The following is a 27,959-nucleotide window of genomic DNA, read 5'->3' on the forward strand; positions in this document are numbered from 1 at the left end:
ACAGTGCCCAGCCAGGCCTGGGGCAAAGGGGCATTTTATAAAGGCTTGTTAGGTTAATTACCTAGATGGTCAAACCCTGGTGAAACTCGATTCTGTGGTGGTCTACTGCTTAAGAGTCCAGGGCATAGTTTTATTCTGGATGCTAGGCCCTTGTTGGTTAGCCAAGTGTGCCTCCTGTTTTAACCATGGGCTCTGATTGAAGGCATAGGATTATCTTCATATTATAATGAAGTGAAAATTTCTGAGTAGAACAGAATACTGCCGCTGCACTGTGGGGAGTAGTTTCAACTTCAGATCATTTCCAGCCACCCTCCTCCAGTTCGCCCCATCCCAGCCTATTGCTTCCCAGCTGTTACCTCTTAGAGATTAGATGCCATTCTGCAGCCTGGAGACTACAGTGGGCATAAGTAGGAGTCAGCCAACAGTACTGTGATTAAGAGCAGTGTGGCCTCAAAACTATTTGACTCTCCTGGAGGAGAAACTGTGGGGAGGAGGGAGAGGGGATCAGGTAGAAGTTCTTCTCAAGCCCCTCAAAAGTGAGCCTAGAATAGGAAAAGCTCTTGTGTCTTCTCCAGCAAATTAGCCTTGGAGATCTCACCTCACTAGTTTTTCGTAAATAGTTAAACCAATTCTGTGACCAGCTCAAGGGACTAGGTTTAGTCCAGAGCAAGACTAGGTAAAATTAGCCATGGTTGATCATTTCTCTATGGCTTCCAGCTCTATTCCCATTCCTCAGTAATGCACATCCATGATTTCTCTCTCATACACTCACTCTCTCTCACACAGACACACACCCCCACACACACACTCATTATCATCATCAGCCTACCCACATCTCCTTGCTTGTGTCTAGAGCTGTGCAGGATCCCCAGGCGCACGACAGAGGGGAACCAGAGCTCCAGGTTGGCCTCTAAGCAAGCTGGGCCTCCTGGACCAGGAGGGCAAAGCCAGAGCCAACCAGACAAGAAGCAAGGGAGCTTCCAGTCCTGTCAGCCTTTCCACCATGCTCCTGGGAACCACCAAAGAACGATGCCTTTACTTTTATACTCAGACCATGCTGCAGTGATCTTGGATCTTAATCTCTGCTGCTGAGCTGTGAGAGAGGTCTCCCCACAGCCAATCTGAGAGAAGAGCCTGGCCTTTGTAGTGAGAAGCTGTTAGTCTGGATTTATTTTTTCTCCCTATTTTAGTGTTGGTGAATGCAGTGCTGTACTTCTTCCAAGACAGATTTGTTCATTCTTTCGGCAGTCCATGGTATAGTCAATATTCTTCGCCAACACCATAATGCAGAGCCATTAATTCTTCTTCGGTCTTTCTTATTGCCCAACTTTCACATGCGTATAAGGTGATTGAAAACACCTTGGCTTGGGTCAGGTGCACCTTAGTCCTTAAAGTGAATACTTGCTTTTTAGCACTTCAGAGAGGTCTTTTGCAGATTTACCCAATGCAATGCATTGTTTGATTTCTTGCCTGCCACTTACATGGGCATTGATTGTGGAGTCAAGTAAAATGAAATCCTTGACAACCTCAATCTTTTCTCCATTTATCATGATGTTGCTTATCGGTCTAGTTGTGAGGATCTTTGTTTCCTTTATGTTGCGGTGTGATCCATACAGAAGCCTGTAGTCTGTGATTTTCGTCAGTAAGTGCTTCAAGTCCTCTCCACTTTCAGCAAGCAAGGTTGTGTCATCTGCAAATCACAGGTTGTTAATGAGTCTTCCTCCAATCCTGATACCCCCTTCTTCTTCACATAATTCAGCTTCTTGGATTATTTGCTCAGCATACAGATTGAATAGGTATGGTGAAAGGATACAGCCCTGATGCACACCTTTCCTGACTTTCAACCACACAGTATCTCCTTGTTATGTCTGAATGACTGCCTCTTGGTCTATGTACAGGTTTCACATGTGCACAACTAAGTGCTCACTCATCTATGCCAAGAAATTTGGAAGACAGCTACCTGGCCAGCTGACTGGAAGAGATCCATACTTATGCCTATTTCAAAGAAAGGTGATCCAACCAAATGCGGAAATTATTGAACAATATCATTAATATCACATGCAAGTTAAATATTGCTGAAGATCATTCAAAAGCAGCTGCAGCAGTACATCGACAAGGAACGGCCAGAAATTCAAGCCAGATTCAGAAGAGGGCATGGAATGAGGGATATCACTGCTGATGTCAGACAGATCCTGGCTGAAAGCAGAGAGTACCAGAAAGATGTTTACCTGTGTTTTATCAAATATGCAAAGGCATTTGACTGTGTGAATCATAACAAATTAGGGATAACATTGCAAAGAATGGGAATTCCAGAACTACCATATGACCCAGCAGTTCCACTCCTAGGAATATACCCAAGGGACTTGAAAACAATGACACAAACAGACATACACCAGTGTTCATTGCAGCAGCATTCACAACAGCCAAAAGGTGGGAACAACCTAAATGCCCATCAACAGATGAATGGATAAACAAACTGTGGTACACACATGCAATGGCATACTGCTCAGCCAGAAAGAAAAATGAAGTCTTGATACGTGCTGCAACATGAATGGAGCTTAAAGACAGTATGCGGGGTGAGATAAGTCAATCACAAAATGACAAATATGACCTTACTTACATAAAAAGACAAGAACAGGCAAATGTATAGGGTCCAAAGTTTATTAGTGATTACCAGGGGCAGGAAGGAAGGGGAGAGGGGAGGGCGTTATTGCTTAGCGAACACTGAGCTTATGGTGATAGAGAATTTTCACTGATTAAGGGTAATGGTCGCATGGCCAATTAATGTAATTGATGGCAGTTTTATACACCCATAAAAAGTTGAATTGGCAAAAATTGTGTGATAGATATACTTATGACAAAAAGAACAGCTGCTGAGGCTGCTTATGTACGACCAAACTCCTCATGGGATTTGATTTCTTGGTTTGGAGGCTTAGGGTCATGGTTTCATGGGACATCCCAGTTAATTGGCCTAATATGTTTAGTGCTTCTGTTCTACCTTCTATTTCACTGCATAGTGCTTGGGATCCAAAAGCTGGAAAGTATCTATCCAAGGTACAATAATTGGAGAGTCAGGAATAGGAGGAGGAAATGGAATATATGGCTAATTGCCTCCATGAACAACTGCCTCCTTTGCCATGAGACCAGAAGAACTGGATGGTGCCCTGCTATCATTACGGACTGTTTTGATGAAAGATTCTATAGAAGATCCTGATCAAAAGGGAAAATGCAGAACATAATTTCAAATTCTCACAGAATCCATAATTTTTAGAGCCATTGAGGCTGGATGAGCCCCATAACTATTGTTCTGAGATAATCTTTAAACCTTAAACCAAACACATCCTCTGGAGTCTTCTTTAAACCAAACAATAACCCGTTGCTCTTAAGTTGATGCCACCTCATAGTGACCTTATAGGACAGAGTAGAACTGCACATAGAGTTTCCAAAGCTGTAATCTTTATGGAAGTAGACTACTATATCTTTCTTCTGCAAAGCGGTTGGGGGGTTCAAACTACTGACCTTTTGGTTAACAGCCCAGCTGAGCTCTTAACTACTGTCACCAACTAAAATGAAACCTGTTGCCATTGAGTCAATTTCGACTCATGGGTGACCCCGCAAGAACAAAGTAGAACTGCCCCAAAGAGTTTTCAAGGAGTGGCTGGTAGATTCGAACTGCTGACCTTTTTGTTAGCACCCAAACGCTTAACCACTTTGCCAGCAGCACCCCTCAAACAGTAGTTTAGCTTAATTAGTAAAGAACATCTGTCATGAGCATTATGCTCTTTTAAAAGCTATCTATATAGGATCAAATTGACAACAGCAACTCAAAAGATTAAACGGGAAACTTAGGGGGCAGTGAGCTTATGTTAATGGGGGAGGATGGGAGTGGCTGCACAGCTCAAAGAATGAAACCAATGTCACTGAATTGTACGTGTAGAAATTGTTGAATTGGTGAATGTTCTGCTGTGCATATTCTCAACAACAGCAAAAAAAAAAAAAAAAAAAAGACAAAGGGAGACTTGTAAAGCAAGATGGTACACTCCTGGCTTTTAAGGTAGAAGAAGGGGCTGAGAACTGCAAGGACTGCAGCTCTAGAAACTGGAAAAGGCAAGGAAATGGCTTCTCCCGCAGAGCCTCTGGAGAGAGCGTGGCCCTGCTGACATCTTGATTTCAGCCCAGTGAAACAAATTTTGGACTTCTGACCTCCAGAACTGTAAGAGAATAAATGTGTTTTGTTTTAAGCAAAAAACAAACAGACTCCACTACTAAAACTCTAAGACAATATAGAAAATCCAAAATTAAACAAGCTTCTAAGAAAAGGTGGCAAGGGAGCCTTGGTGGATCTCAAAAGTGGCAATCTGTGAGCTGGGTCTGCAGAGAGGAAGCCTGGGTGCCAGTCAGGCAAGATTTCCTCTCACCATGGCTCTGAAGTTGCCAGAATTCTGGTTCCTTCTGCCCTGGGTCAGGAGAGCTCATTTTTCAGAAGTGCCTTCGTCCACTCACTCTGGGCCTTAGGCTTCATGCCTTTTCCTCCCTGACACTTGGGAGGGAGGGAGAGAGGGAGGGAAGTCTGACTGCACCCTGCATTTTTTTCTCGTCCTAGATCAGAGTGAAAGCAGCGAAGTCAGCCAGTCAGCAGGAGAGCCCTGGCCTGACATCGAGAGCTTCAGTAAAATGCCTTTTGACGTCAGTGTGCATGATCCCAAGTACGGTTCCATGAGCCTGGTATACACAGAAAAGCTGGCAGGAGTCAAACAAGGTCAGTGCAAGTGGAGCCAGGCTGTGCTCCTCCGAAGGTCAAGGTCAAGGGAAACCTAAATCAGAGCGGAGGCCCAGGGCAGTTTTATCTTTGGGAGCAGTTTAAGTCAGTCTCTTTTTTCTCTCTTCGCTCTCCCTCTTACACACGTGCTCATCATCGTTTAATTTCCATTATCTGCCCCTCAGGGCATAAATTATAGAACACTTGAAAAAGCCCTTTTGGGGAGTAGGGAACTTTTCTTCCTAGGCATAAATGCTTTACGCGGGATATTTTTTTTGACCCTTTATACACGGAAGCAGAGCCCCGGTGTCACGGTAGTTAAGAACTTGGCTGCTAACGAAAAGGTTGGCAGTTCGAATCCATTAGCTGCTCCTTGGAAACCCTGTGGGGCAGTTCTACTCTGTCCTATAGGGTTGCTATGCGTCTTGATGGCAATGGATTTGGTTGTTGGTTTTTGTTTGTTTGTTTGTTTGTGTTTGTGTTTTTGTTTATACACAGAAGCAATAAAGGAATCCAAAGTTGAGGAGCCCAGGAAACGAGAAACGGTGTCCATGATGTTGACAAAATATGCAGCCTACAACACCTTCCACCACTGTGAGCAGTGCCACCAGTACATGGACTTCACTGCTGCCTCCCAGGTACAGCCCCTCACCTGGCCTGGGGCCTCTGCGACCCAAACGGACACTCTGTGTAAGGGAGAAGTGGAAGGGTGAAAAGGCCTAGGTAAAAAACAACTTTTTTTTTATTAATAATCTTTATTGTGCTTTAAGTGAAAGTTTACAAATCAAGTCAGTCTCTCACACAAAAACCCATATACACCTTGCTACACACTCTTAATTACTCTCCCCCAGTGAGACAGCCCACTCTCTCCCTCCACTCCCTTTTCGTGTCCATTTTGCCAGCTTCTAACCCCTCCACCCTCTCATCTCCCCTCCAGGCAGGAGATGCCAACATAGTCATTGGTGTCCACCTGTTCCAAGAAGCTCACTCCTCACCAGCATCCCTCTCCAACCCACTGTCCAGTCCAGTCCATGTCTGAAGAGTTGGCTTCGGGAATGGTTCCTGTCCTGGGCCACCAGAGGGTCTGGGGGCCATGACCACCGGGGTCCTTCTAGTCTCAGTCAGACCATTAAGTCTGGTCTTTTTATGAGAATTTGGGGTCTGCATCCCACTGCTCTCCTGCTCCCTCAGGGGTTCTCTGTTGTGTTCCCCGTCAGGGCAGTAATCGGTTGTAGCCGTGCACCATCTAGTTCTTCTGGTCTCAGGATGATGTAGTCTCTGGTTCATGTGGCCCTTTCTGTCCCTTGGGCTCGTAATCGCCTTAAAAATAACTCTTTAGAGAGGAAGCCATTCATCAGTGACTGAAATGCATGAAGCAATGATTAAAAGGGCTTTGGGCTTGTTCCATTAGGGGGAGGAGCAATAGGGAGGGCGCTGGCTTTGTTTTTGCATCCTAAATTAGTTTACCTGAATGGCTGCATGTGTCACACCTAGGTTAGAAAGTAGCTGAGATGTTTCTCTGCAATCCTGAAATAACTGAATGTTATGGTATATGAAGTGAAAGCATCTCTTTTCCCCTTCAGTTTGTTGACTAAAATGACAAATCAGTGGAGTGTGCCCTTTGAGTTATGAATCTAATAAGTCTGTTGATTTGCACAGACCTAGTTACAGTGAAACCTTTGAGAGCCGGAACTTGCCGGAACTGTCTTATTTTTCCGGGACTTGCAAGTTTTCCACCTTTGGCAGGATGCAGCCTTAACACTTTCTCTATTGTTCTCTATTAGTGGAAAATACTCGAGTTTTTCTTCTCTGACTGGTTTCCGCCTTACACAGGTTCCAGTTTTCACAGGTTTTACTGTATGTTCGTACCGCAGCTTGGGAAGGTTCTGACCAGTGGATATACAGAGGAGTAGATGTTTTATGCAGGGAGAGCTGAATGTGAGCCAATACCAATACTATGTGGCTTCTTTCTGGTCAGCACATCTTTAAGCGCAAAAGATATATGAGTCAGAATTGACTCAATGGCAATGGGTTTTTTTGTTTTCCTTTTAAAATCCAGTGCCTATTTGGGGCGTAAGTTGTTTTTCCCCTATTTATCTTCTTGATTTTATTACTTAGCTTGGAACATCTAGAAACAACTCTTCCTTCTTCTTATAGTCCATGCTGACTGGACTTCTCCCAAACCTGTTTCTACTCTCAGGACCAGGGCTACACCCTTCCTTTTCCCACCTCTCACTCCAGAATACAAATGGGTGTTGTTGTCATTGTTAGGTGCCGTCAAGTCAGTTCCGGCTCATAGCAACCCCATGCACAACAGAACAAAACACTGCCTGTTCCTGTGCCATCCTCACAATTGTTGTTATGCTTGAGACCATTGTTGCAGCCACTGTGTCAATCCATCTCGTTGAGGATCTTCCTCCTTTTCACTGACCCTCTATCTTACCAAGCATGATGTCCTTCTCCAAGGACTGATCCCTCTGATAACATGTCCAAAGTAGGTGAGCCATAGTCTCACCATCCTTGCTTCTAAGGAGCATTCTGGCCACACTTCTTCCAAGACAGACTTGTTCGTTCTTTTGGCAGCCCATGGTGTACTCAGTATTCATCACCGACACCACAGTTCAGAGGCATCAGTCCCTCTTCGGTCCTCCTTATCCACTGTCCAGCTTTCTCATGCGTATAGGGCAACTGAAAACACCATGGCTTGGGTCAGGTGCACCTTAGTCCTCAGGGTGACATCTTTTCCTTTTCAACACTTTAAAGAGGACTTTTGCAGCCAATTTGCCCAATGCAATGTGTCTTTTGATTTCTTGACTGCTGCTTCCATGGGGTTGATTGTGGATCCAAGTAAAATGAAATCCTTGACAACCTCAGTGTTTTCTCCGTTCATCGTGATGATGCTGATTGGCCCAGTTGTGAGGATTTTTGTTTTCTTATGTTGAAGTGTAATCCATACTGAAGGCTGTGGGCTTTGATCTTCATCACTTTCAAGTCTTCTTCAAGTTCTGCAAGCAAGGTTGTGTCATCTGCATAAACCAGGTTGTTAATGAGTCTCCCTCCAATCCTGATGCCCGGTTCTTTTTCATATAGTCCAGCTTCTCGGATTATTTGCTCAGCATACAGATTGAATAGGTATGGTGAAAGAATACAACCCTGCGGCACACCTTTCCTGACTTTAAACCATATGGTATCCCCTTGTTCTGTTCGAACAGCTGCCTGTTGATCCATGGAGATTCCTCCGAAATGTTATTTATAATTTGTTATGATCCACACAGTCGAATGCCTTAGCATAGTCAATAAAACACAGGTAAACATCTTTCTGGTATTCTGTGCACTCAGCCAGGATCCATCTGAAATCGGCAGTGATATCGCTTGTTCCACGTCCTCTTCTAAATCTGGCTTGAATTTCAGCCAGTTCCTTGTCAATATACTGCTGTAGCCACTTTTGAATGATCTTCAGCAAAATTTTGCTTGCATGTGATATTTATTAATGATGTTTTTTGATAATTTCCACATTTGGTTGGATCACCTTTCTTGGGAATAAGCATAAATATGGATCTCTTCCAGTCAGTTGGCTAGGGAGCTGTCTTCCAAATTTCTTGGCATAGACGAGTAAGCACTTCCAGCGCTGCATCTGTTTGTTGAAACATCTCAATTGGTATTCCATCAATTCCTTGAGCCTTGTTTTTCTCCAGTGCCTTCAATGCAGCTTGGACTTCTTCCTTCAGTACCATGGGTTCCTGATCCTCTTGAAATGGCTAAACGTCAACCAATTCTTTTTGGTATAATGACTCTATGTATTTCTTCCATCTTCTTCTGATGCTTCCTGTGTCATTTAATATTTTCCCCGTAGAAGCCTTAAGTATTGCAATTCAAAGCTTGAATTTTTTCAGCAGTTCTTTCAAGCTTGAGAAGTGCTTGGGGGTGTTATTCCCTTTTTGGTTTTCTATCTCCAGCTGTTTGCACATGTCATCAATAATACTTTACTTTGTCTTCTCCAGCTGCCCTCTGAAATCTTTTGTTCAGCTCTTCATCATTTTTTCCTTTTGCTTTAGCGACTCGACATTCAAGGCCAAGTTTCAGAGTTTCTTCTGACATCCATTTAAGTCTTTTCTTTCTCGCCTGTCTTATTAATGACCTCTTGCTTTCTTCATGTATAATGTCCTTGATGTCATTCCATAAATTTCTGGTCCCGGTCATTGGTGTTCAATGCCTCAAATCTATTCTTGAGATGGTCTCTAAATTCAGGTGGGATATACTCGAGTCATACTTTGGATCTCATGGACTTGTTCTAATTTATTTCAGTTTCAACTTGAACTTGCATATGAGTAATTGATGGTCAGATCTGCAGTTGGCCCCTAGCCTTGTTCTGACTGATGATATTGGGCTTTTCCATCATCTCTTTCCACAGCTGTACTCAATTTGTTTCCTGTGTATTCCATCTGGCGAGGTCCATGTGTATAAAAAAAAAAAAAAAAATAGTCACCGTTTATGTTGGTGAAAAAAGGTATTTGCAGTGAAGAAGTCGCTGGTCTTGCAAAATTCAGTCATGTGTTCTCCGGCATCATTTCTATCACTAAGGCCATATTTTCCAACTACCAATCCTTCTTCTTTGTTTCCAGCATTCACATTCCAGTCTCCAGTAATTATCAATGCATCCTGACTGCATGTTTGATCAATTTCAGACTGCATAAGTTGGTAAAAAATCTTCACTTTCTTCATCTTTGGCCTTAGTAGTTGGTGTGTAAATTTGGATAATAATTGCATTAGCTGGTCTTTCTTGTAGGCATATAGATACCATCCTATCACTGACACCGTTGTACTTTCAGGACAGATCTTGAAATGTCCTTTTTGATGAATGCAACGACATTCCTCTTCAAGCTGTCATTCTCAGCATAGTAAACCATATGATCGTCCGATTCAAAATGACCAGTACCAGTCCACTTCAGCTCAGTAATGCCTAGGATATCGATCTTTATGCACCCGTTTCATTTTTAATGATTTCCAATTTTCCTAGATTCATACTTCATACTTCCAGTTTCTGATTATTAATGGATGTTTGTAGCTATTTCTCCTCATTTTAAGTCTTGCCACATCAGCAAATGAAGGTCCTTGAAAGCTTGACTCCATTCACATCATTAAGGCTGACTCTACTTTGAGGAGGCAGCTCTTCTCCAGTTGTCTTTTGAGTGCCTTCCAAACTGCGGGGCTCATCTTCTGGCACTATATCAGACAGTGTTCTGCTGCTAAGGTTTTCACTGGCTAATTCTTTTCAGAAGCAGACCACCAAGTCCTTTCTCGTCTGTCTTAGTCTGGAAGCTCAGCTCAATCTGTCCGCCATGGGTGGCCCTGCTGGTATTTGAAAACTGGTGGCATAGCTTCCAGCATCATAGCAACACACAAGTCCCCACGGTACCACAAACTGACAAACATGTGGGGGAAATGGGTGCTAAAGGGATATACTGAAACACTGGATTGAATCATTCTGCCCTCCTAAGACAAGTCACCTTTTATATCCCATTTGTTTTCTCAGTCTTACTGAAACCTTTTGGTAGGCTCGTTCCAAATCAGCTCATAATGCTTTACAAAATATTTAAGATTCAAGTTTCCTGGTCAGAAAGTCATAGGATTTTAGGAAATATTCTTTTAAAACCCCTCTATTTACACAGTTTCTGTGTGATTACAGTACTAACCCATAGCCATTGAGTCAATTCCAACTTATAGCGACCCTACAGGACACAGTAGAACTGCCCTATGGAGTTTCCAAAGAGTGCCTGGTAAATTCGAACTGCCAACATTTGGTTAGCGGCCATAGTACTTAACCACTATGCCACCAGGGTTTCCACAATTACAGACTAAGTAATTTCCCCACTTGTGAAGCAGAATGCACTAGAATTTAAAGGAAAAATCACATTATAAGTCTTCCATAAGATATATTTAGGTTAAAGCTTTTGGGATACCCACCTACATCCTAGTCGCTGCTCATAAGATGTTAAGTTTTCGTTAACGCAAATGTCTGCATTGTAAACCATATAAAGACTTAGCATATAATATTCACTGAGATAGGTTACTGACAGCATGTGAACTTCCCCGCAACTTTATATTTGACTTAAACCAAAAAACCGAACCCACTGCTGTCGAGCTGATTCCGACTCATAGTGACCCTATAGGACAGAGTAGAACTGCCCCATAGAGTTTCCAAGGAGCGCCTGGCGGATTCGACCTGCCAACCTCTTAGCTAAGAGCTGTAGCACTTAACCACTACGCCATCAAGGTTTCCATATGTGACTTAGATGAGTGAAATGGTGTTTCCCTGAAGCCAGGGTTCTGGGCTAAATGACTGTTCAGACCTTTTCAGTTTCCCCTGTCACCAGGCAAGAGGGGCCACACAGGTATTTCAATGCCCATCCTAATATTTTATCTAGAAAAAAAATTTTTTTTTTTTTTTTTTTATTTAGAAAGATGGTATTCAATTCATTTGACCTGACCCAAATATAACAAAAGTGTTGGACTCCTACAACTGGTGGCCCTTGGGAATGTTTACACAGCAGGACATCCCATATGTACATTTGACCTCTGCATAAGCCTGAGCAGTATGGTTCTGAAAAAGTCAGGAATGCCCAGCCAGTGCCAAGCAACCATGGGGACAGCCCCGTGGAGAGGTTCTGTGGGACAGGGTGGTTTCCTCTCATGTCAGCAGCAGCTACCGAAAGATGAAATGTTTGCCTCCAGCCCTCTGGATGTTGCTCTCACAGCTATAAGGTCTGGTGACATTTATAAGTTCATGTTGGTTTGCCTCTTTATAACCTCGAGGAATAGCCTGGAAGTCTGGGAAACCATGAGCTGACACTCTTTTCTTCTTTGCAAATGTAGATGTCTGATTCCACCCTACATGCGTTCACATTCTCCTCCTCTATGCTGGGAGAAGAGGTTCAGCTCTACTTCATCATTCCCAAATCCAAAGAGAGTCATTTTGTCTTCAGCAAGCAGGGCAAACACCTGGAGAGCATGCGGCTGCCCCTGGTTTCAGACAAGGTGGGTGATGGGGTCTGGACACAGGACTGACAGGCATCAGGCCCTGGACCAAATTCTCTAAGTGTCTTCTAAGGGTTTGAATTTCCCTTTTTAGTCTTTGGTTTTGTTTTTTTTTGTTTTTCTTTCAGCAGAATTTGAATGCAGTCAAGAGCCCTATTTTCACTCCTTCCAGTGGTCGCCATGAGCATGGACTCCTAAACCTTTTCCACGCCATGGAGGGCACCAGCCACCTTCACCTTCTGGTGGTCAAAGAATATGAGATGCCTCTGTACCGCAAGTACTGGCCCAACCACATCATGCTGGTGCTTCCCGGCATGTTCAATAATGCAGGCGTGGGTAAGGGGGGCCCCCAGGGGTGGGGAGAAGGGCTGAGAAGATAAACTGAGCTCCCCTACCCTGGCACAGAAATTTCAAAGGTCCCCTGCCTCTGAAAACTATCCTGTCATCCCGGCCAAAGGTCTTTTGGCTCCTCTTTGAGTTTTATTTTTCATCTTATCTGCACTTTCTTAAGAGTTTTTAATTTCTGAGGACTGAAGTTACTGGCGGAATTGAGCACCCAGTGACGGTTGCAAATGTCAGTGGGCTGAACACTCTGGTGGCAGGAATATAAGGGAGAAACTGGTCTGAGGGGGGAAGGCAGTCAGAGTTCACTAGCACAGGAAGGGGTGTCGTCTCTAATCTTAAAGGCACCTGGCAAGTTCCAAGGGCTGCTATAAAAGCCAAAACCAAACCCACTGCCGTAGAGTTGATTCTGACTATAGTGATCCTATAGGACAGAGCAGAACTGCTCTATAGGGTTTCCAAAGAGCAAGCTGCTGACCTTTTTCGTTAACAGCCAAACTCTTAACCACTGTGCCAGCAGGGCTCTGGCCAGTAAGATGCATCACTACTGCCTATGGCAGTCATGTTAAAGGTGCCTGTAAGAAGTCTTTCCTGTTTTCCCCATAGGGTCTCAGGGCAACGGCTGATTTCTCAAATGGGGAAATGGTTGCTGAGTATAATGACAGCATTGTGGGGAGGCAATAGAGATGTCTAGAACTACTCAGGGTAGAAACCGCTAATGAAACCAGTGTTTTAGAACTATATTGTTCTGGTCACTTCTTGAATTATAGTTATAATTTTTCCCATCAGCTTCTGTGGGTGTCTAACAGTGGAGAGAGATCTGAGGTGCTGAAGAACAAGAGCTGCTAATTCACACTTCAGAGGGAGGCCATAACAACATCCAGCCTAGAGCTGGGGTCGAGTGCAGATGAGACTAAATAGATGCTGCATCTACGCTTTGCTTCTCTCCAGGGTCTTAAGTTTTCTCACTTTCCTTAGCGACTCTATAGGACAGAGTAGAACTGCCCCACAGGGGTTCCAAGGGTATAAATCTTTACAGAAACAGAGTGCCACATCTTCTTCCTGTTGAGCAGCTGGTGGTTTTGAACCTCCGACCTTTCAGTTAGTGGCCAAGTGCTTAACCACTGAGCCTCCAGGACTCCTTCTTCTTTGTCTCTGTGACTTTTTTTTCTAATTTTACTTCAGATAAAACTAGTTTCTCATTGAACAGCTAGTACACATATCATTTTATGACATTGGTTAACAACCCCACGGCATATCAACACTCTCTTCTCTACCTTGGGTTCCCTATTATTAGCTTTCCTGTCCCCTCCTGCCTTCTAGTCCTTGCCCCTGGGCTGGTATGCCCCGTTAGCCTTGTTTTGTTTTATTTTATTGGGCCTGCCTAATCTTTGGCTGAAGGGTGAACCTCGAGTGACTTCATTACTGAGCTAAAAGGGTATCGGGGAGCCATACTCTCGGGGTTTCTCCAGTCTCTGTCAGACCAGTAAGTCTGGTCTTTTTTTTTGTGAGTTAGAATTTTGTTCTACATTTTTCTCCAGCTCTGTCTGGGACCCTGTATCCTGTCAGAACAGTCAGTGGTGGTAGCCAGGCACCATCTAGTTGTGCTAGACTCAGTCTGGTGGAGGCTGTGGTAGATGTGGTCTATTAGTCCTTTGGACTAATCTTTCCCTTGTGTCTTCAGTTTTCTTCATTCTCCCTTGTTGTATCTTAGATGGCCAATCATAGGCTTTTAAGACTGCAGACACTACTCACCAAAGTAGAATACAGAACATTTTCTTTATAAGCTGTGTTATGCCAATTGAGCTAGATGTTCTGCGAGACCATGGTCCCCACAGTCCTCAGCCCAGCAATTCGGTCCCTCAGGGAGTCTGGATATGTCTACGGAGCTACCATGACCTTGCCTTATACAAGCTGTACTGTGTTACCCTTCAAAATTACCACTTATCTATTGTCTATTTAATACTGTTTTTCCATCCCTACGCCTCCCTTCCCTCGTAACCATCAAAGCTTGTTTCTTTGTGTAAACCTTTCCATGTGTTTTTACAATAGTGGTCTCATACAGTATTTGTCTTTTGGGGATCGATGTATTTCACTCAGCATAATGCCCTCCAGATTCATCCATGTTAGGAGACGCTTCACAGATGCATCGTTCTTCTTTATTGTTGCATAGGACTCCATTGTGTGTATGTACATAGTTTATCCAGTCATCTGTTGATGGGCATCTAGGTTGTTTCCATCGTTTTGCTGTTGTGAACACTGCTGCAATGAACATGGGTGTGCATATGTCTATTCATCTGATGGCTCTTATTTCTCTAGGATATATTCCTAGGAGTGGGATTACTGGATCATATGGTATTTCTATTTCTAGCTTTCAAAGGAAGTGCCATATCATTTTTCCAAAATGGTTGTATCACTTTGCATTCCCACCAGTGGTGCTTAAGAGTTCCAGTCTCCCTCAAGCCTCTCCAACATGTGTTATTTTCTGTTTTTTTTTTTTCATTTGTGCCAGTAATGCCAGGGTGAGATGGTATCTCATTGCAGTTTTAATTTGCATTTCCCTAATGGCTAGTAATCACGAGCATTTCCTCATGTGTCTGTTGGCCTCTTGAATGTCTTCTTTGGTGAAGGGTCTGTTCATTTCCTTTGCCCATTTTTTAACTGGATTATTTTTTGTTGTAGACGTGTTGGATTTTCTTGTAAATTTTAGAGATCAGACCTTTGTCTGATTTGTAATAGCCAAAAGTTTTTCCCAGTCTGTAAGTTCTCTTTCTACTCTTTTGGTGAAGTCTTCTGATGAACTTAAGTGTTTAATTTTTAGAAGATCGCAGTTATCTAGCTTATCTTCTGGAGCTTGTGTGTTGTTGGTTATGGTTTGTATCCTGTTAATGCCGTGTATTAGGGCCTCTAGCTTTGTGTTTTTTCTTCTATAAACTTTATAGTTTTTGGCTTTATATTTAGGTCTTTGATCCATTTTGAGTTAGTTTTTGTGTATGGCGTGAGATATGGGTCCCGTTTCATTTTTTTGCAGACGGACATTCAGTCTTGCAAGCACTGTGTGTTAAAAAAAGACTGTCTTTTCCTCATTTGATGGACTTTGGGCCCTCTTTATGACCAATAAGAGGAAGTTTCTTCATCCTAGATTTGACCAAATTTGTCTAGTGCTAGTTTTGTCATTGTTGCAATAATTTAGGGAGAGTAAAGCCAACATATATGCAGCCAATGAGATAAATGCAAACTATAACACATGTACTCTTAGGTTTTCCTAAGTCCAAATATTACCCTTGATTTATTGAGACTGTTTTCCTGGCTCCTGCATAGACTCAATAGCTCTTTTTAGCCTCTTCATTATCATCTCCATTTTGTTTCATTTTAGGGTGGCCCATTCCTAAAATTTGGCTAATATGTGGTCGTCTTAAAGATTGCTAACACTTATTGAGTGCTTACTGTGTGCTAGTCACTGTTCTGAGCACTTTAAGCAACAGCCCTATAAGACAGATGATTGTTATCAACTCCTGCCAGATGGGGAAGCCAAGGCACAGGGACATTACTTGCTTAGGCAGCCTGGATCCAGTCTGTGCTCTTATACCATACTGGACCTTGCAAAAAGCAGATCTAGGTAAAGGGAGCCAGTTTCTAGAATCTTTTCCAGAGAAGACACTACTGCCAATTTCCTAAAGTCTAAAGCAAAGGAGGAAACCCTGGTGGCATAGTGGTTAAATGCTACAGCTGCTAACCAAGAGGTCAGCAGTTCGAATCCACTAGGCACTCCTTGGAAACTCAATCGGGCAGTTCTACTCTGTCCTATAGGGTTGCTATGAGTCAGAATCAACTCAATGGCAGTGGGTTTGGTTTTTGGTAAAGCACAGGAAGCATCAGTGGAGATGGCATACCCACTTAGCCCCATCCACTCCCAAATGCAGGACATGTGAGTGACTGCCTCCAGGACTGAGAGAGCCTCTTGTCACAGCTTTAAGCAACAAAGCAGTAATATGCTTTTCCTGTGTGTGGTATCCTTTGTTGTATCAGGGAAACTGGATTCTTGCAGTACTCCCTGCATCATCAAAGACATCTCTGGTTTCTGGCCCCTCACCAGACTTTCTCAGTTGAATCTCTGGTGATTGGCTCCAGAAATTCACATTTAAACACATGTCCCCAGTGATCCTTATCTGCACTGAGGTTTGAGAGCCACAGCTCTAAGCCTTCAGTTGACTCCTGCAGTGTGATCTCCACGACTCACTTGCCTCTGGAGAGAATGTGGGCTGTTGGTGGAGCCTGGGCCAAACCTGGGGCCATGGTCCTGTTGCCTTCCAGGTGCCGCCAGGTTCCTCATCAAGGAGCTGTCCTATCACAACCTGGAACTGGAGCGGAACCGCCTCGAAGAGCTGGGAGTTAAACGCCAGTGTGTCTGGCCTTTCATCGTTGTGATGGATGATTCCTGTGTCCTATGGAATATTCATAGTGTTCAAGAGCAGACAAGGTAGTGGTACTTCCAGAGCAGTTCTGGGGGAGATATGACTCAATGCTGTAGAGAAAAAGATACTTCTCTTAGCTCCAGCTAAGTATAGCTTTCCAGAGGGTACCAGTCTTCCATGGGACCACCCTTACTAGTACATTTTCTGGTGCCTTAGGAATTGTTCAGACATTCAGTATAACTTCAGATCCCCTGGACCATTTCTGCATCATGGTTTTGGTTAGCTATAGAAACGTTTACCTAAAGACACTGGCTTATTTGGAAAAAGCACTGACATCTCAATCAGGAGACCTGTTCTAGCCTCCTGCCCTGCTTCTTAACTGTCTGAGTGAAAAGGGAAAGTCAGTTCATGTCTGTCTCAGTTCCATCACCTGTAAAATTATGGTTGGGCCAGAATCAGAGGCTCTCATCCTGGGACAGCGCTGCCCTCCTAGGAGGCATTTGGGGATGTCACAATGCTAGGGGCTGGGGGGAGAGCCCCTGAGGACCAGGGAATGCTAAACATGGTAAAGTCCTACACAATGAAGAATGGCCCTCAAAATGTCAGCAGCACCCCCAATTGGAATGCTGTGCCAGATGATATCCAGGCCCCTAGTGTGATTTTGTGTCCTCGTTTCTACTGTGGATTTGAAGCTGGTGAAGTTTCAAATATTCTTTATTATACCATAATTCCCAGAACCAGGGCATATACTTCTGTACTTCTGTCCTCTCTTCGGTAACTCCAAGTTCATTATTCACTTTGAAACATGGGCTGGATTTCTTGTTCTGCCTTAAGTTGATAAGCCCCAGCCCTAAAAGGTACCTTCCTTAAGTTTGCAGTGACAGGCAGCAGTGAAAACTGGACTTGACATACATGTCCATTTCAGGCCAGTACAGAGAAATCAGCTTGTCTTTTACAGATATTAGTACTGTACATTGAAAGTAGCAGTGTTGGCCCTTCCTAAACACTTCTCTCTTCAGTAATATTTATTGACATCTTACATAACCTAACTTTCTCTTTCACAGCCCATCCATGGAAACAGGAGTTTCCAGTAAGAATGTGTCCTTGAAGAGTGTTTTGCAGCATATTGAAGCCACACCAAAAATCTCCCACTACGCAATACTGGGCATACAGAAGTGGAGCAGCAAGCTGAATTCTCAGAGCCTAAAGGCTCCCTTCTCTAGGTGCCATGTGCATGACTTCATTCTCCTCAACATAGACTTGACCCAGAATGTGCAGTATGACTTCAACAGGTAAGTCGTACCTAATGGACACAAGTAATTCTGGTATCCACTGATTTTATTCAGTCACATCTTAGCCTTTGACTGTACTAAGTATCAAAACGAAAAAGGTATGGGTCCCATTTGTTCATACTGTCAAATTGACAGACTGTTTCTTTTCAAGAGAGTTAAAGCCTGTGCGGGAGGTACACTTTGTCTCTTCTAATGTGAAACAACCTTGGCATTGTTTCTCATTATTTCTGTTCATCTCTAGCGTGTGCAGTGTTACTTCTATGTGTCTTTAATTGAAAAGCTAAGAAATTCTTTATATGGACAAGGAAAAAGGGGGGAATCACAAGCCCGAAAGCATCCCTTCATCACCCTTCAAACTGACCTAGACCTTTAAGAATAGGGGGTCACAAAGTAACATGCTTAGAAAACGTATTTAACCATCTCATTATTCAACAAGAACTAAAACAGGCACAAAAACTGTTGAATCAACACAAATCAATGTGTAGACACATAAACATGCAAGACTAAACCCACGTCCCACACTCAGAAGTCCATTTCCCCAAGTGTAAGTAGACCCAGAGATCTGGATCCTACAGGGAAAAGCCAGCAGGTGGGATAAGCAAGCTGTCCTGGCCTTGTCTCGAGGATAAATTACATCCAAGTGCCTGGAAAATCTGAGAGGGCCAAGGAAGGTACCAGGGATGGTCAAGCCCCTAAGTCAGCTCCCAACCATAGCTATTAGTATAGCAGCTGCTTTCACTTCCTTTTAAATCTGGCAGGTGCTTTATCCTGTTGGAAGCCTGGATTTTAAAACTGGGAGCACCTCCCTACCCCTTTCCTGCAAGAGTATTTAGGATGTGCAGTCCTATTTCAGTTCTAGAATGCCTAAAACCCTGTGGAATTAAGAATATCTGGGACAAAAATCACCTAACTTCCTCCTTTCCTTAATGGATGTAACGCCCAAATTGGGGGTTTTCCCGGGTCTGTGTTAAGTGGCCCAGCTCAAAGAAGGCAAGGTTGAAGACATGCTAGTGGTATGTTTAATTGGACTAGAGAAAAATCACTTCCATCTCGTAACATCTGCCACACCATTCTGTGTGTGTAATTATTACGGTTGAGATGTGACAGGCAGCCAAAGAAACCTATTGTTATATCATTTAGGTACTTCTGTGAAGATGTTGACTTTAACTTGAGAACAAACAGTAGTGGCCTGCTGATCTGCCGTTTTAATAACTTCAGTCTCATGAAGAAACACGTCCAAGTTGGAGGGCAAAGGGACTTTGTCATAAAACCAAAGATCATGGTAAGCTTTACAAGCGTGGTTCTACTGTTGAAAATGAGCACAATGATTTCTTATTAATATCTTTGTTTATTAGGTGTTTTAGTTCTTGTTGTATTACGTGCTTTCCACTTGACTGGAAAGTGAAGCAAGACAAAGGAGTTGTTTATTACTGGCAGATTTGCAAAGTCCCATTTCCTTCGCTAGTTGCTTTAGATTTAAGGCTTAACTCCATCAACGCTTTAGTTTCAAGATGGTAAACTTTACATTTTTACAATCTTTAAATGTAATACATGACAGAAAATGTAAATCAAGATGTTTGCTTGGGTCCTCTGCCAGATTTTTTTAGAGAATAATGCAGATCAAAATTTGTTAAGAATGAATTCCATCGGCCTACCCCTCTCTCTTTAAAGGCTATCTCATCATTTACAACTTGTGGACTAGCCAATGGAGTTTAGAAACTTCTTTCCCCCTTTTTTAGTTGTGATAGGATAGGATTTAACCCATACACTCATCAGCATGGTGAAAGGTTTCCTGTTGGACCTCACAATGTACTTGCTAAATGCAGTAACTTGCAAAGAAGCCTACTTTTCCATTTTCTCCTGCTCTTGCTGTGTATAACTTATATTAAATCCTATTTTACTATGCCCAAGAAAAAAAAGAAATTCTCAGGACCCAAAAATGGCAGACTTACATCTGAAGCCAGCATCTGACACTGTTTTGTTAGGATGAAGTGCGGCGCTGCCTTGCCTGTTTCATCCAGTGACAGGTTTTCCAGTGATAATCTCGGCTCTGATTCCAGGTATCAGAGACCATAGCACCCATCTTGCCCCTTCAGTATGTCTGCGCTCCAGACAGCGAACACACTCTACTGGCAGCTCCTGCACAGTTTCTCCTGGAGAAGTTCCTTCAGCATGCCTCACACAAACTCTTCCCCAAAGCCATCCGTAACTTCAAGAGTCCTGTGTTGGCCATTGACTGCTACCTGAACATTGGACCCGAGGTAAGAGGGGAAGGACTGTACCAGCTTCCATCCATTTCTGTCCCATTTTAGCTCCTGTTGGAAAGCTTAACATGGTGACAAAAAGGAGCCTGTGACATACTCCCTATGCAAAGCCTCATGCAAAATTGATTTCAATTGTCCCTTTCAGACCTATTTCACTTCTAAAAAACCAGCCAGTGTACACTCATAGCTTAGCTCAGATGTCTGCTCCTCTGAGAAACCTACCTTAATGGCCTGTCGTAGCTCCTACCTCTCAGAACATTTATCAGACTGTAACTATGTGATGATGTTTCTCCACAAGACTGTGACTGCTTCAAGGGTACACAATGTCTTATGTTTCAGGCACATTAAGAGCTCAATGATGCTAAATGGTACAGAATTACATTTGAGACCTATAGCTGTCACTTTCCCCTCTTCTTTTCCACCATTTCCTTATTTCTCATTCTTTATCCCCTGCTTCTTTCTGTCCAGTTCTTCACCAGTTTAGGATTTTTTTTTTTTTTAAATTGCCAGTTGCACCTACAGGCTTCTGATTACTGATGGCCCTTAAGACTAAAGGGCTTTTGCCACTAAGCTTTCCGTTAGGATTATGAGTTTTGTCTTGTTTTTAATTCTATTTTATTTTATTCTATTCAGTGAAGTTATATATTTTCCTTGTAAAGGATTTTCAAAAATAAAGAAAAGGTATAAAAAAGAAAATCAGATCCTTTGTAACAGGAGGTACTACACTGGTATACTACATTGCTTCCACCTTTTTCTTTACATGTATCAACACCCGCACACATACCTTTTTAACAACGAAATCCAACTATATTTAATTTTGGAACCTCATTTTTAAAATCCAACAGCATAAGCATTTTACATTCTCATTTTTATTTTCAATAGTCTACACTGTGGGCTGGACCATGAATTGTAGAATTTTAGAGGTAGAAGGAATTTTAAGAAACTATCAGATATAATAATACCATTTATGGTATATATGTAAGTTACATACGTGTCTAACCCAGGTTTCTCAACACCCCTAGCCGAGGCCAGGGCTCTTGATATAAAAAAAAAAAAAAAATTTTTTTTTTTTTAGACCACACAATCTCAATACCAGTACTAACAGCAGCCAATACTTAGTGAATGCTTATAACTGCTTTACACTAAATTATTTAATTCACAAAACAGGCCCGTGAAACTGTGAATGTTGTCTCTACAGATGAGGAAACTGAGGTATAGTGAAATGAAGTACACTGCTCAGTGTCATACAGCCACTAAATGGAGGAACCAGTGTTTGCGCACAGGCAGTCTGGCCCATATTCTAACTCTCAAGGTCTCCCAACTATTTTGTTCACTTCCTTGTAATTTTCGTGAAGTTACCTTCTGTACACAGAAGCCATTTAGAGCTAAAAATTTAGTCATGCACTGTTTTGAGCTTCTATCCAGTTGAAAATTTTAAGTATATCTAAATGAAAAGGTGATTAAAAATGATGATCTAAGCATTTATCTTAAGTATGCCTTTTTGTGGAAGGCAGTTTTGTTTTTTGTTTTTTTTTAAAGACTCAGGTGAAGGGGCTTGTTTCTAATTTCTCTCATTAACAAATTATAAGTTGGCACACTAAATAAGAGGTACAATGCTTGAGTAAACAACCAGCCAATGTCATGTAACACTTAAGAAAATCATCTCCTTTACCTTACCCTGAAATAGATAAATTAAAAAGGAAGGTAACTGGCTCATTCAGCTAAAGTGCAGATGTTATGGTTGCTTGTGAAATGAAAATGCTATTTCTGCTTGCTGATTTCAGGTGGCCGTATGCTACGTTAGCTCCAGACCCCACTCCAGCAATGTCAGTTGTGAAGGGGTGTCTTTCAGTGGACTCCTCTTGTACCTCTGTGACTCTTTCGTAGGTGCTGATCTTCTTAAGAAATTTAAGTTTCTAAAAGGTAAATTAACTATAGAATCTAACTTGTGAATGCTCTTGGTTCCCACTGGACAAAATATGGAGATGAAAGATATAACAAATTACTTTAACATTAATTTTTGCCAATAAATTCAATACCTTCTTTTAAGCCAGGGCCGCTGATTTTTTTAACTTAAAAAAAAAAAAGGATCAAGTCATTGTTATCCTAAGACTGCAAATGCAGATAAATAGCCGGATTTGTGACCATTTTAAATAGGCTTCTGCCACTATTAAGAAGAGAATCATGTAATGCTTCTCATATATTCTAGTTTGAATAAAAATCAAGTTAATAAGTCTACCTATACAACTATATATTCTATAACATATTGCCTCAGTCAGAAATCAACTACATCACATTTGTACAAGGGACATAAGCCTTTAGTTAAGATTATGGTGCAAATGATGAAGTTGCTTCAATAGGTATGCACAGTTAGATTTGCCTAAGAACAAACTGCAGATTAAGCACCACAAATAATCTTCACAAGATGACCTTCAATGTCAGTGGAAAAAAGGAAGTTCAGAATATTGTGTACAGCATGCTAACATTTTTATGAGAAGAGGGGAAATTGTATATTTACTTCTATGTGTATAAAGCACCTCTGGAGCAGTGGTTCTCAACCAGGGGCAGTTTTGCCCCCTGAGGACATTTTGCAATGTCTGGACACATTTTTGTTGACGAAACTGGGGGCTACTACCACCCAGTGAGTAGAAGCCAGAGATGCTGCTAAACATCCTACAAGGCACAGGACAGAACCCCCCGCCAGCCCCGCCCCAGCGAAGAATGATCAATCCAGTAGTGCCAAGGTTGAGAAACCCTGGCCAAGAGGGACATACACGAAACATAATGGTGGTGCCATGGGGGAGTGGCTGTGCGGCTGGGAGATTTTTCACTTTACACTTTTTTAAACTTTTAAATCTGTAATACTACTTACTCAAATAATAAAATTAACAATTTTGAAAGATTATTTACCTACATGTTGGTTCACATGTGTTAGCATAGGTGATATAATCAAAGAGTGGTGGTAAAGTTGTTTGATTTCATTCTCAATCTAATAATGTCAATAAAAGATATCTTTCTGACTTTTTTTCTGAAGGTGCTACCCTGTGTGTCATCTGCCAAGACAGAAGCTCCTTACGCCAAACAATTGTCCGCTTGGAGCTAGAAGACGAGTGGCAGTTCCGCCTCCGGGACGAGTTTCAGACTGCTAACAGCAGTGATGACAAGCCTCTCTACTTTCTTACTGGACGACATGTATGAGCTTTCTCGAGGAGAACAAAAGAGCAAAGGGATGCCTAGGTGGGGTGGGGCAGAAACAATTATTTGGGATTTTTTTTTCTTTAAAGTACAATCACTGTGGAGCAAAGTGCAACATATTTGTCTATTCTCCAAAGAACCCCCCAGTCTGACCCAGGTCTTTGGGGCATCACTCTCCTTCAGTTCCAATTACAGGACCTTGAATTCAGGCAAACTCCACCCAAGGCAGTTACGCAGTTACTTAGGACGTGGTCTGCCCACAGGATCCTGAAGAGGTAGACTTTGGAGAATTAAGATGGCATTTGCATTGTTTTTTCTACTACACTGTTGGGGGAAAACTGACTTTCAGAGTTAGCTAGCCTGAATGTGTTACAGGAGACTCACACCGCTGGTGTGGAATTAATCGAAGATTAACATTTGAGGTTTGAATCCTCAGTTACTCTTCAGATCTGTACCTTGGTACAGTATTACTCAGGGGTCTGAAATGATAGAATGTAGAAGATATTTGTATTTAAATGAAGTAGCTTTGTCTTTCTCTGTGCAGTGTTAGTTTAAGATTTATAATCTTATATGTATTGAAACTTTGGGCAAAATTTCCACAGGAGTTAAAAGTTTACTATTTAAACTGAACAAACATCAGTAAATGCAGAGCAGGCCTCATGTGCGTTTATGCAGCTTGCCCTAGTTTAATACCTTTGCTTTTCCTCGTCTTTTAAAATGTTTCCAATTTTGGCACACCATGTCTACTGGAATGTGGACTAGAACCTGATTACCAAGTAGCTGAGCCAACTGAGAAATGTCCGAAGTTACCTGCAGCAACTAACTAGCAAACAGGACTGTCAGGTTGGGGTTTTATGTGGAGTGGAACTACTTTGTTTCCTCTCAAGGACTCACGCAAAGCTTCCTTTAAAAGGTACACTGAGTATTAGCTGCCTTATACTAAAAGGAACACAGAAATTGCTGAAATGGGAACCAGGAAATAGGGCCATAAAAAGGAGAGAGCTGTTTTTACTTAATCCACTAGCCTTTTTAACTCATTAAAATTGTTCTCAGCTGCTGCTGAATCAGCCCCCGACTGAACGGCAACCCCGTGCACAATGGAACTAAACACTGCTTTATCCTTCGCAATCCCCATGATCGGTTGCAGACTGGACCACTGTGATCCGTAGGCTTTTCACTGGGTGATGTTCAGAAGTAGATCGCCAGGCCCTTCTTCCTCATCTGTCTTAGTCTGGAAGTTACACTGAAACCTTGTGAGCATCATAGCAACATGAAAGCCTCAACTGACAGACGGGCATGAGGTGCGCTGGCTGGGAACTGAACCTGGGTCTTCTGCATAGAAGGCAGGAATTCTACCACTGAACCGCCAATGTTAACAGAGGGGCTCTTTGTCCAGTGGACCCCTCGAGTGGTGCAGAGTTAACCTTTGGCTGCTAACTAAAACGCTGGCAGCCCAAGTCCACGCAGAGGCGCCTCAGAAGAAAGGTTTCTTGATCTGCTTCCCAAAAAGCTGCCGTTGAAAACTGTACGGAGCACAGTTCTACTCTGACACACCTGGGATAGCCATGAACTGGAACTGGCAGCTGGGTTTTATTTGCCCAGTGGATCCGTGGGTGGTGCAAACAGTTGATGTGCATGGCTGCTAACTGAGGTTACAGGTTCGAGTCTACCTAGAGCAGCCTCAGAAGAAAAGGCCTGGCAATATACTTCCAAAAACTCAGCCACTGAAAACCCTATGAGGCACAGTTCTACTCTTGACACACATGGGGTTGATATGAGTCAGAATCAGCAACTGGTAATTTGTCCAGTGTCAACAGTGGAAAACATACATTCCTACAGCATTCTCACTGTATAGTTCAATCACAAATAGATTTAAAAAATATTCTAGAACAAACAGTCTACTGGATGTTTACTCTTAAATTTACTTCAGTTCTCGTCATAACAACCCTCTGGGATCTTTTTCATTAGCCCCACTTTATCCTTTCTTAAAATGGTTATTTTTACTTGAATCTGCGTCTTGTTCATGACCTGCAACTACTGAGAAGGCCCTACTAAGCCTGCATTTACTTAGAACAAATAGTGTTAATTAACCAGCTTTATTATCTTGTGGTAAGGAGTTTACAGCTAGTGAAAAGACTGAAAATGGCTTGCAGATCTCTTGATTTTAGTATAGCCAATTATGATGCTTTAAATGTATTTTGAAATGAACAATTCCTTTCAACTCCATTTATGATTATCCTTCAAAGAAGACCTGCCTTATATATACGCTTTAAAAATACTCCTTAATTTTAGAACAGCAGAATTTTTGGCAAAGAGGTACGTTTTGAAGCAAGTTGGTTTAGATATGAATGCATTTCAATTTCAGTTGTTCCTGTTTTGTTGGAAGGGCCTATGCGGACCATATCAAGTAATCCATTATTCGTGCAATATTCCAATAACTTTTACTATATAGGGCAAATAAAATACTTGAAATAATTCTAAAACAGTTTTACCGGGGGCAGATGGCCTCTCAGGGTTTCTTCTGGCTTTATGACTTCATAGTCTAAAGAATATTTTTAAAGTAGTTATTTTACATGCAAGTACTCCACATTAGTTAGGGCTGCAGTCTGAAGAGATCATAATCATTTGGATTTTAAGTACTATTTAACTCTGTGGAAGAGAAATGCCAGAATAAAAGCCAAAATCAGACCATCAGCCCAAAGATGGAGAAAGTCAAAATGGCCTGCCTATTCTTCTCAAGTTCTATCTTACTAAGGCTTGGATCTTTTAAAATCACCTTATCAGTTTAATTCTTCAGAGAATGTTCGATCCTTTCCCCTTAAGGATAAAATTGCACAAGTACAGGACACCATGATTTGTTAATATACATCTTGGTGTGTTCAGCTTTAAGCCTTGCCATCCCTTAGAACATTGATGTGGTATGAATGTATTAAATAGGCCAGCATAATTTACCTACAGACCTGTTGAATCTTGGCATGTATGACAGTTCACACAGGTTAATACTGAATGTAAACTAAACATTAGAATGAGAACTACTGTATTCAAGTTTTTCTGGCTGTAATTTATGCAATTGCTTTTTGTGGTTTTTAGAAAATGGGGCACCTGTGTTACTTTATTACTGTAAAATTTTCTGAACCAAAATCTGGTGAATTTCACTAGTCAGTCTACCTCACATTTTGTTTATGATTTTAAATTGTCTTAAAAGTTGTGTCTACAGTATGTTATTGTCTTTTCATTTAATTTGGTGAATGTATTAAAATTCCCTCCCACACGCACACAAAAAAGTTCATTTTCTTTAACTTTCCAGTGTGGTAAAAAAAAATAGAACGAGCTCCCTGACTCTGGCCATGTGTCAAGGGTACATTATATCGAAGGGTATTATCAACTTGGTGTAACAGTACAAGGAAGTGCTAAATACTTGTTGAATGCAAATCTGTAGCTTATACAAAGGAAATACACACAAAATATCTACAGAGCATGCCTATTTTCAGATTTCCACATAATTATGGATGACAGACCCAGAAATGATTAAAGAGATATGAACAATATTCATTAGTACATCCTCAATATTTTATAGATGGCAACTCACTCACTTTGGTGCCTTTGTCAAGACACAGAACTTTATGATACAAGGTGTTAATTTCTCATTTATTTCTGAACTCTACCAATTTTACCAACTTTTGTGTAGAAATAACTGTTATCTCAGAAAAATGCCTCTCAGTTCTATTATGTAGAGTGATAACAGAAATCGACATAGACCCCATGAAAACATGCTTCTAGGGCAGAGGTCGTGGCCTTTACCTCAGGAGGGATAATAAACAGTTGTATGTATGATGACCAATTCTGGGGAAAGAAGAGACTGCCAGTGTTCCTCTATATATTCCAAAGCAGCTGTCTTAGAAAGACTAGAGACTAGAAAAAAAAAAAAAATTTTTTTTTTTTTTTTTTTTGACTAATAGCTGTGAAAATATGACTACTGTCCATTCCTAGACCTGAGCAACATCCAGGGAACCAACAATCCTCCACTCTCTCTTTAGTCATGGAAACCGGCCCTACAGCTTCCACTGGGTCCAGAAGAACACTGTGTAACACTGAAATCATGGCTTCACTAAGATACCCATCACTAAAGACAATTTCAGGAAAGGCCTCTGAGGTAGACAAAACAGCCATTCACACAATAAATTCACTGTGCTCTTAACTGTCAAGTACTGACAATTTACTTCAGTGACCGACAACAGATGGAGAGAAAAACAACAGCAGTAAGTGGTTTTCTGACCACCTCTCCATTCTATAAAGAATACAATGTACTTTGTTTTTATTGGGGGTGGGATGGGTGGGAGGGTTAGGGGTTCTTATAAGACAGAACTTTCCTTTTTTCTGTCAGAAGGCCCAGGAGCCATGAGAATGAGTAGATGTGTGTGTAAGAATCACCTCAGCAATCTTAATCCTTGGTGGGATATGCTAGGCAAGAATATGGCTGTGTTCCTATCCAGAAGGTTGGCAATCATAGCCTGTAGGCAAAAACAAAATACCACAGCATGTCTGCTATAGTGACAGACTGTCCTTACAATAGTCATGCTTTTAGTAGATACACCAAGTTCACTCTTACATATTATGAACTTGCAAAATAAAATATTTTTAAAACTATTGCAAAATA

At 41.9% G+C, this 27,959-nt stretch overlaps 1 protein-coding gene across 16 annotated transcripts in view; it reads left to right on the forward strand.

Moving 5' to 3' along the window:
* GREB1L (GREB1 like retinoic acid receptor coactivator) overlaps positions 1 to 26,926 on the forward strand; it is a 335,431-nt gene extending 308,505 nt beyond the window's left edge. For 13 of the 16 annotated variants that reach the window (XM_049901927.1, XM_049901919.1, XM_049901924.1 and 10 more), the window contains 10 exons: positions 4,604 to 4,759; positions 5,258 to 5,397; positions 11,633 to 11,794; positions 11,923 to 12,130; positions 16,451 to 16,616; positions 17,616 to 17,843; positions 18,984 to 19,125; positions 19,904 to 20,104; positions 21,892 to 22,030; positions 23,142 to 26,926. In XM_049901927.1, coding sequence (XP_049757884.1) covers positions 4,604 to 4,759; positions 5,258 to 5,397; positions 11,633 to 11,794; positions 11,923 to 12,130; positions 16,451 to 16,616; positions 17,616 to 17,843; positions 18,984 to 19,125; positions 19,904 to 20,104; positions 21,892 to 22,030; positions 23,142 to 23,305 — 1,706 coding nt within the window. In that variant the 3' untranslated portion in view covers positions 23,306 to 26,926. The remainder of the gene's footprint in view (positions 1 to 4,603; positions 4,760 to 5,257; positions 5,398 to 11,632; positions 11,795 to 11,922; positions 12,131 to 16,450; positions 16,617 to 17,615; positions 17,844 to 18,983; positions 19,126 to 19,903; positions 20,105 to 21,891; positions 22,031 to 23,141) is intronic. The other 3 variants (XM_049901929.1, XM_049901932.1, XM_049901930.1) reach the window with 2 other exon arrangements.
* The last annotated feature ends 1,033 nt before the right edge of the window (positions 26,927 to 27,959 follow it).

Source organism: Elephas maximus, chromosome 11 (assembly GCF_024166365.1).
Source record: "Elephas maximus indicus isolate mEleMax1 chromosome 11, mEleMax1 primary haplotype, whole genome shotgun sequence".
Taxonomy (NCBI): Eukaryota; Metazoa; Chordata; class Mammalia; order Proboscidea; family Elephantidae; genus Elephas; species Elephas maximus.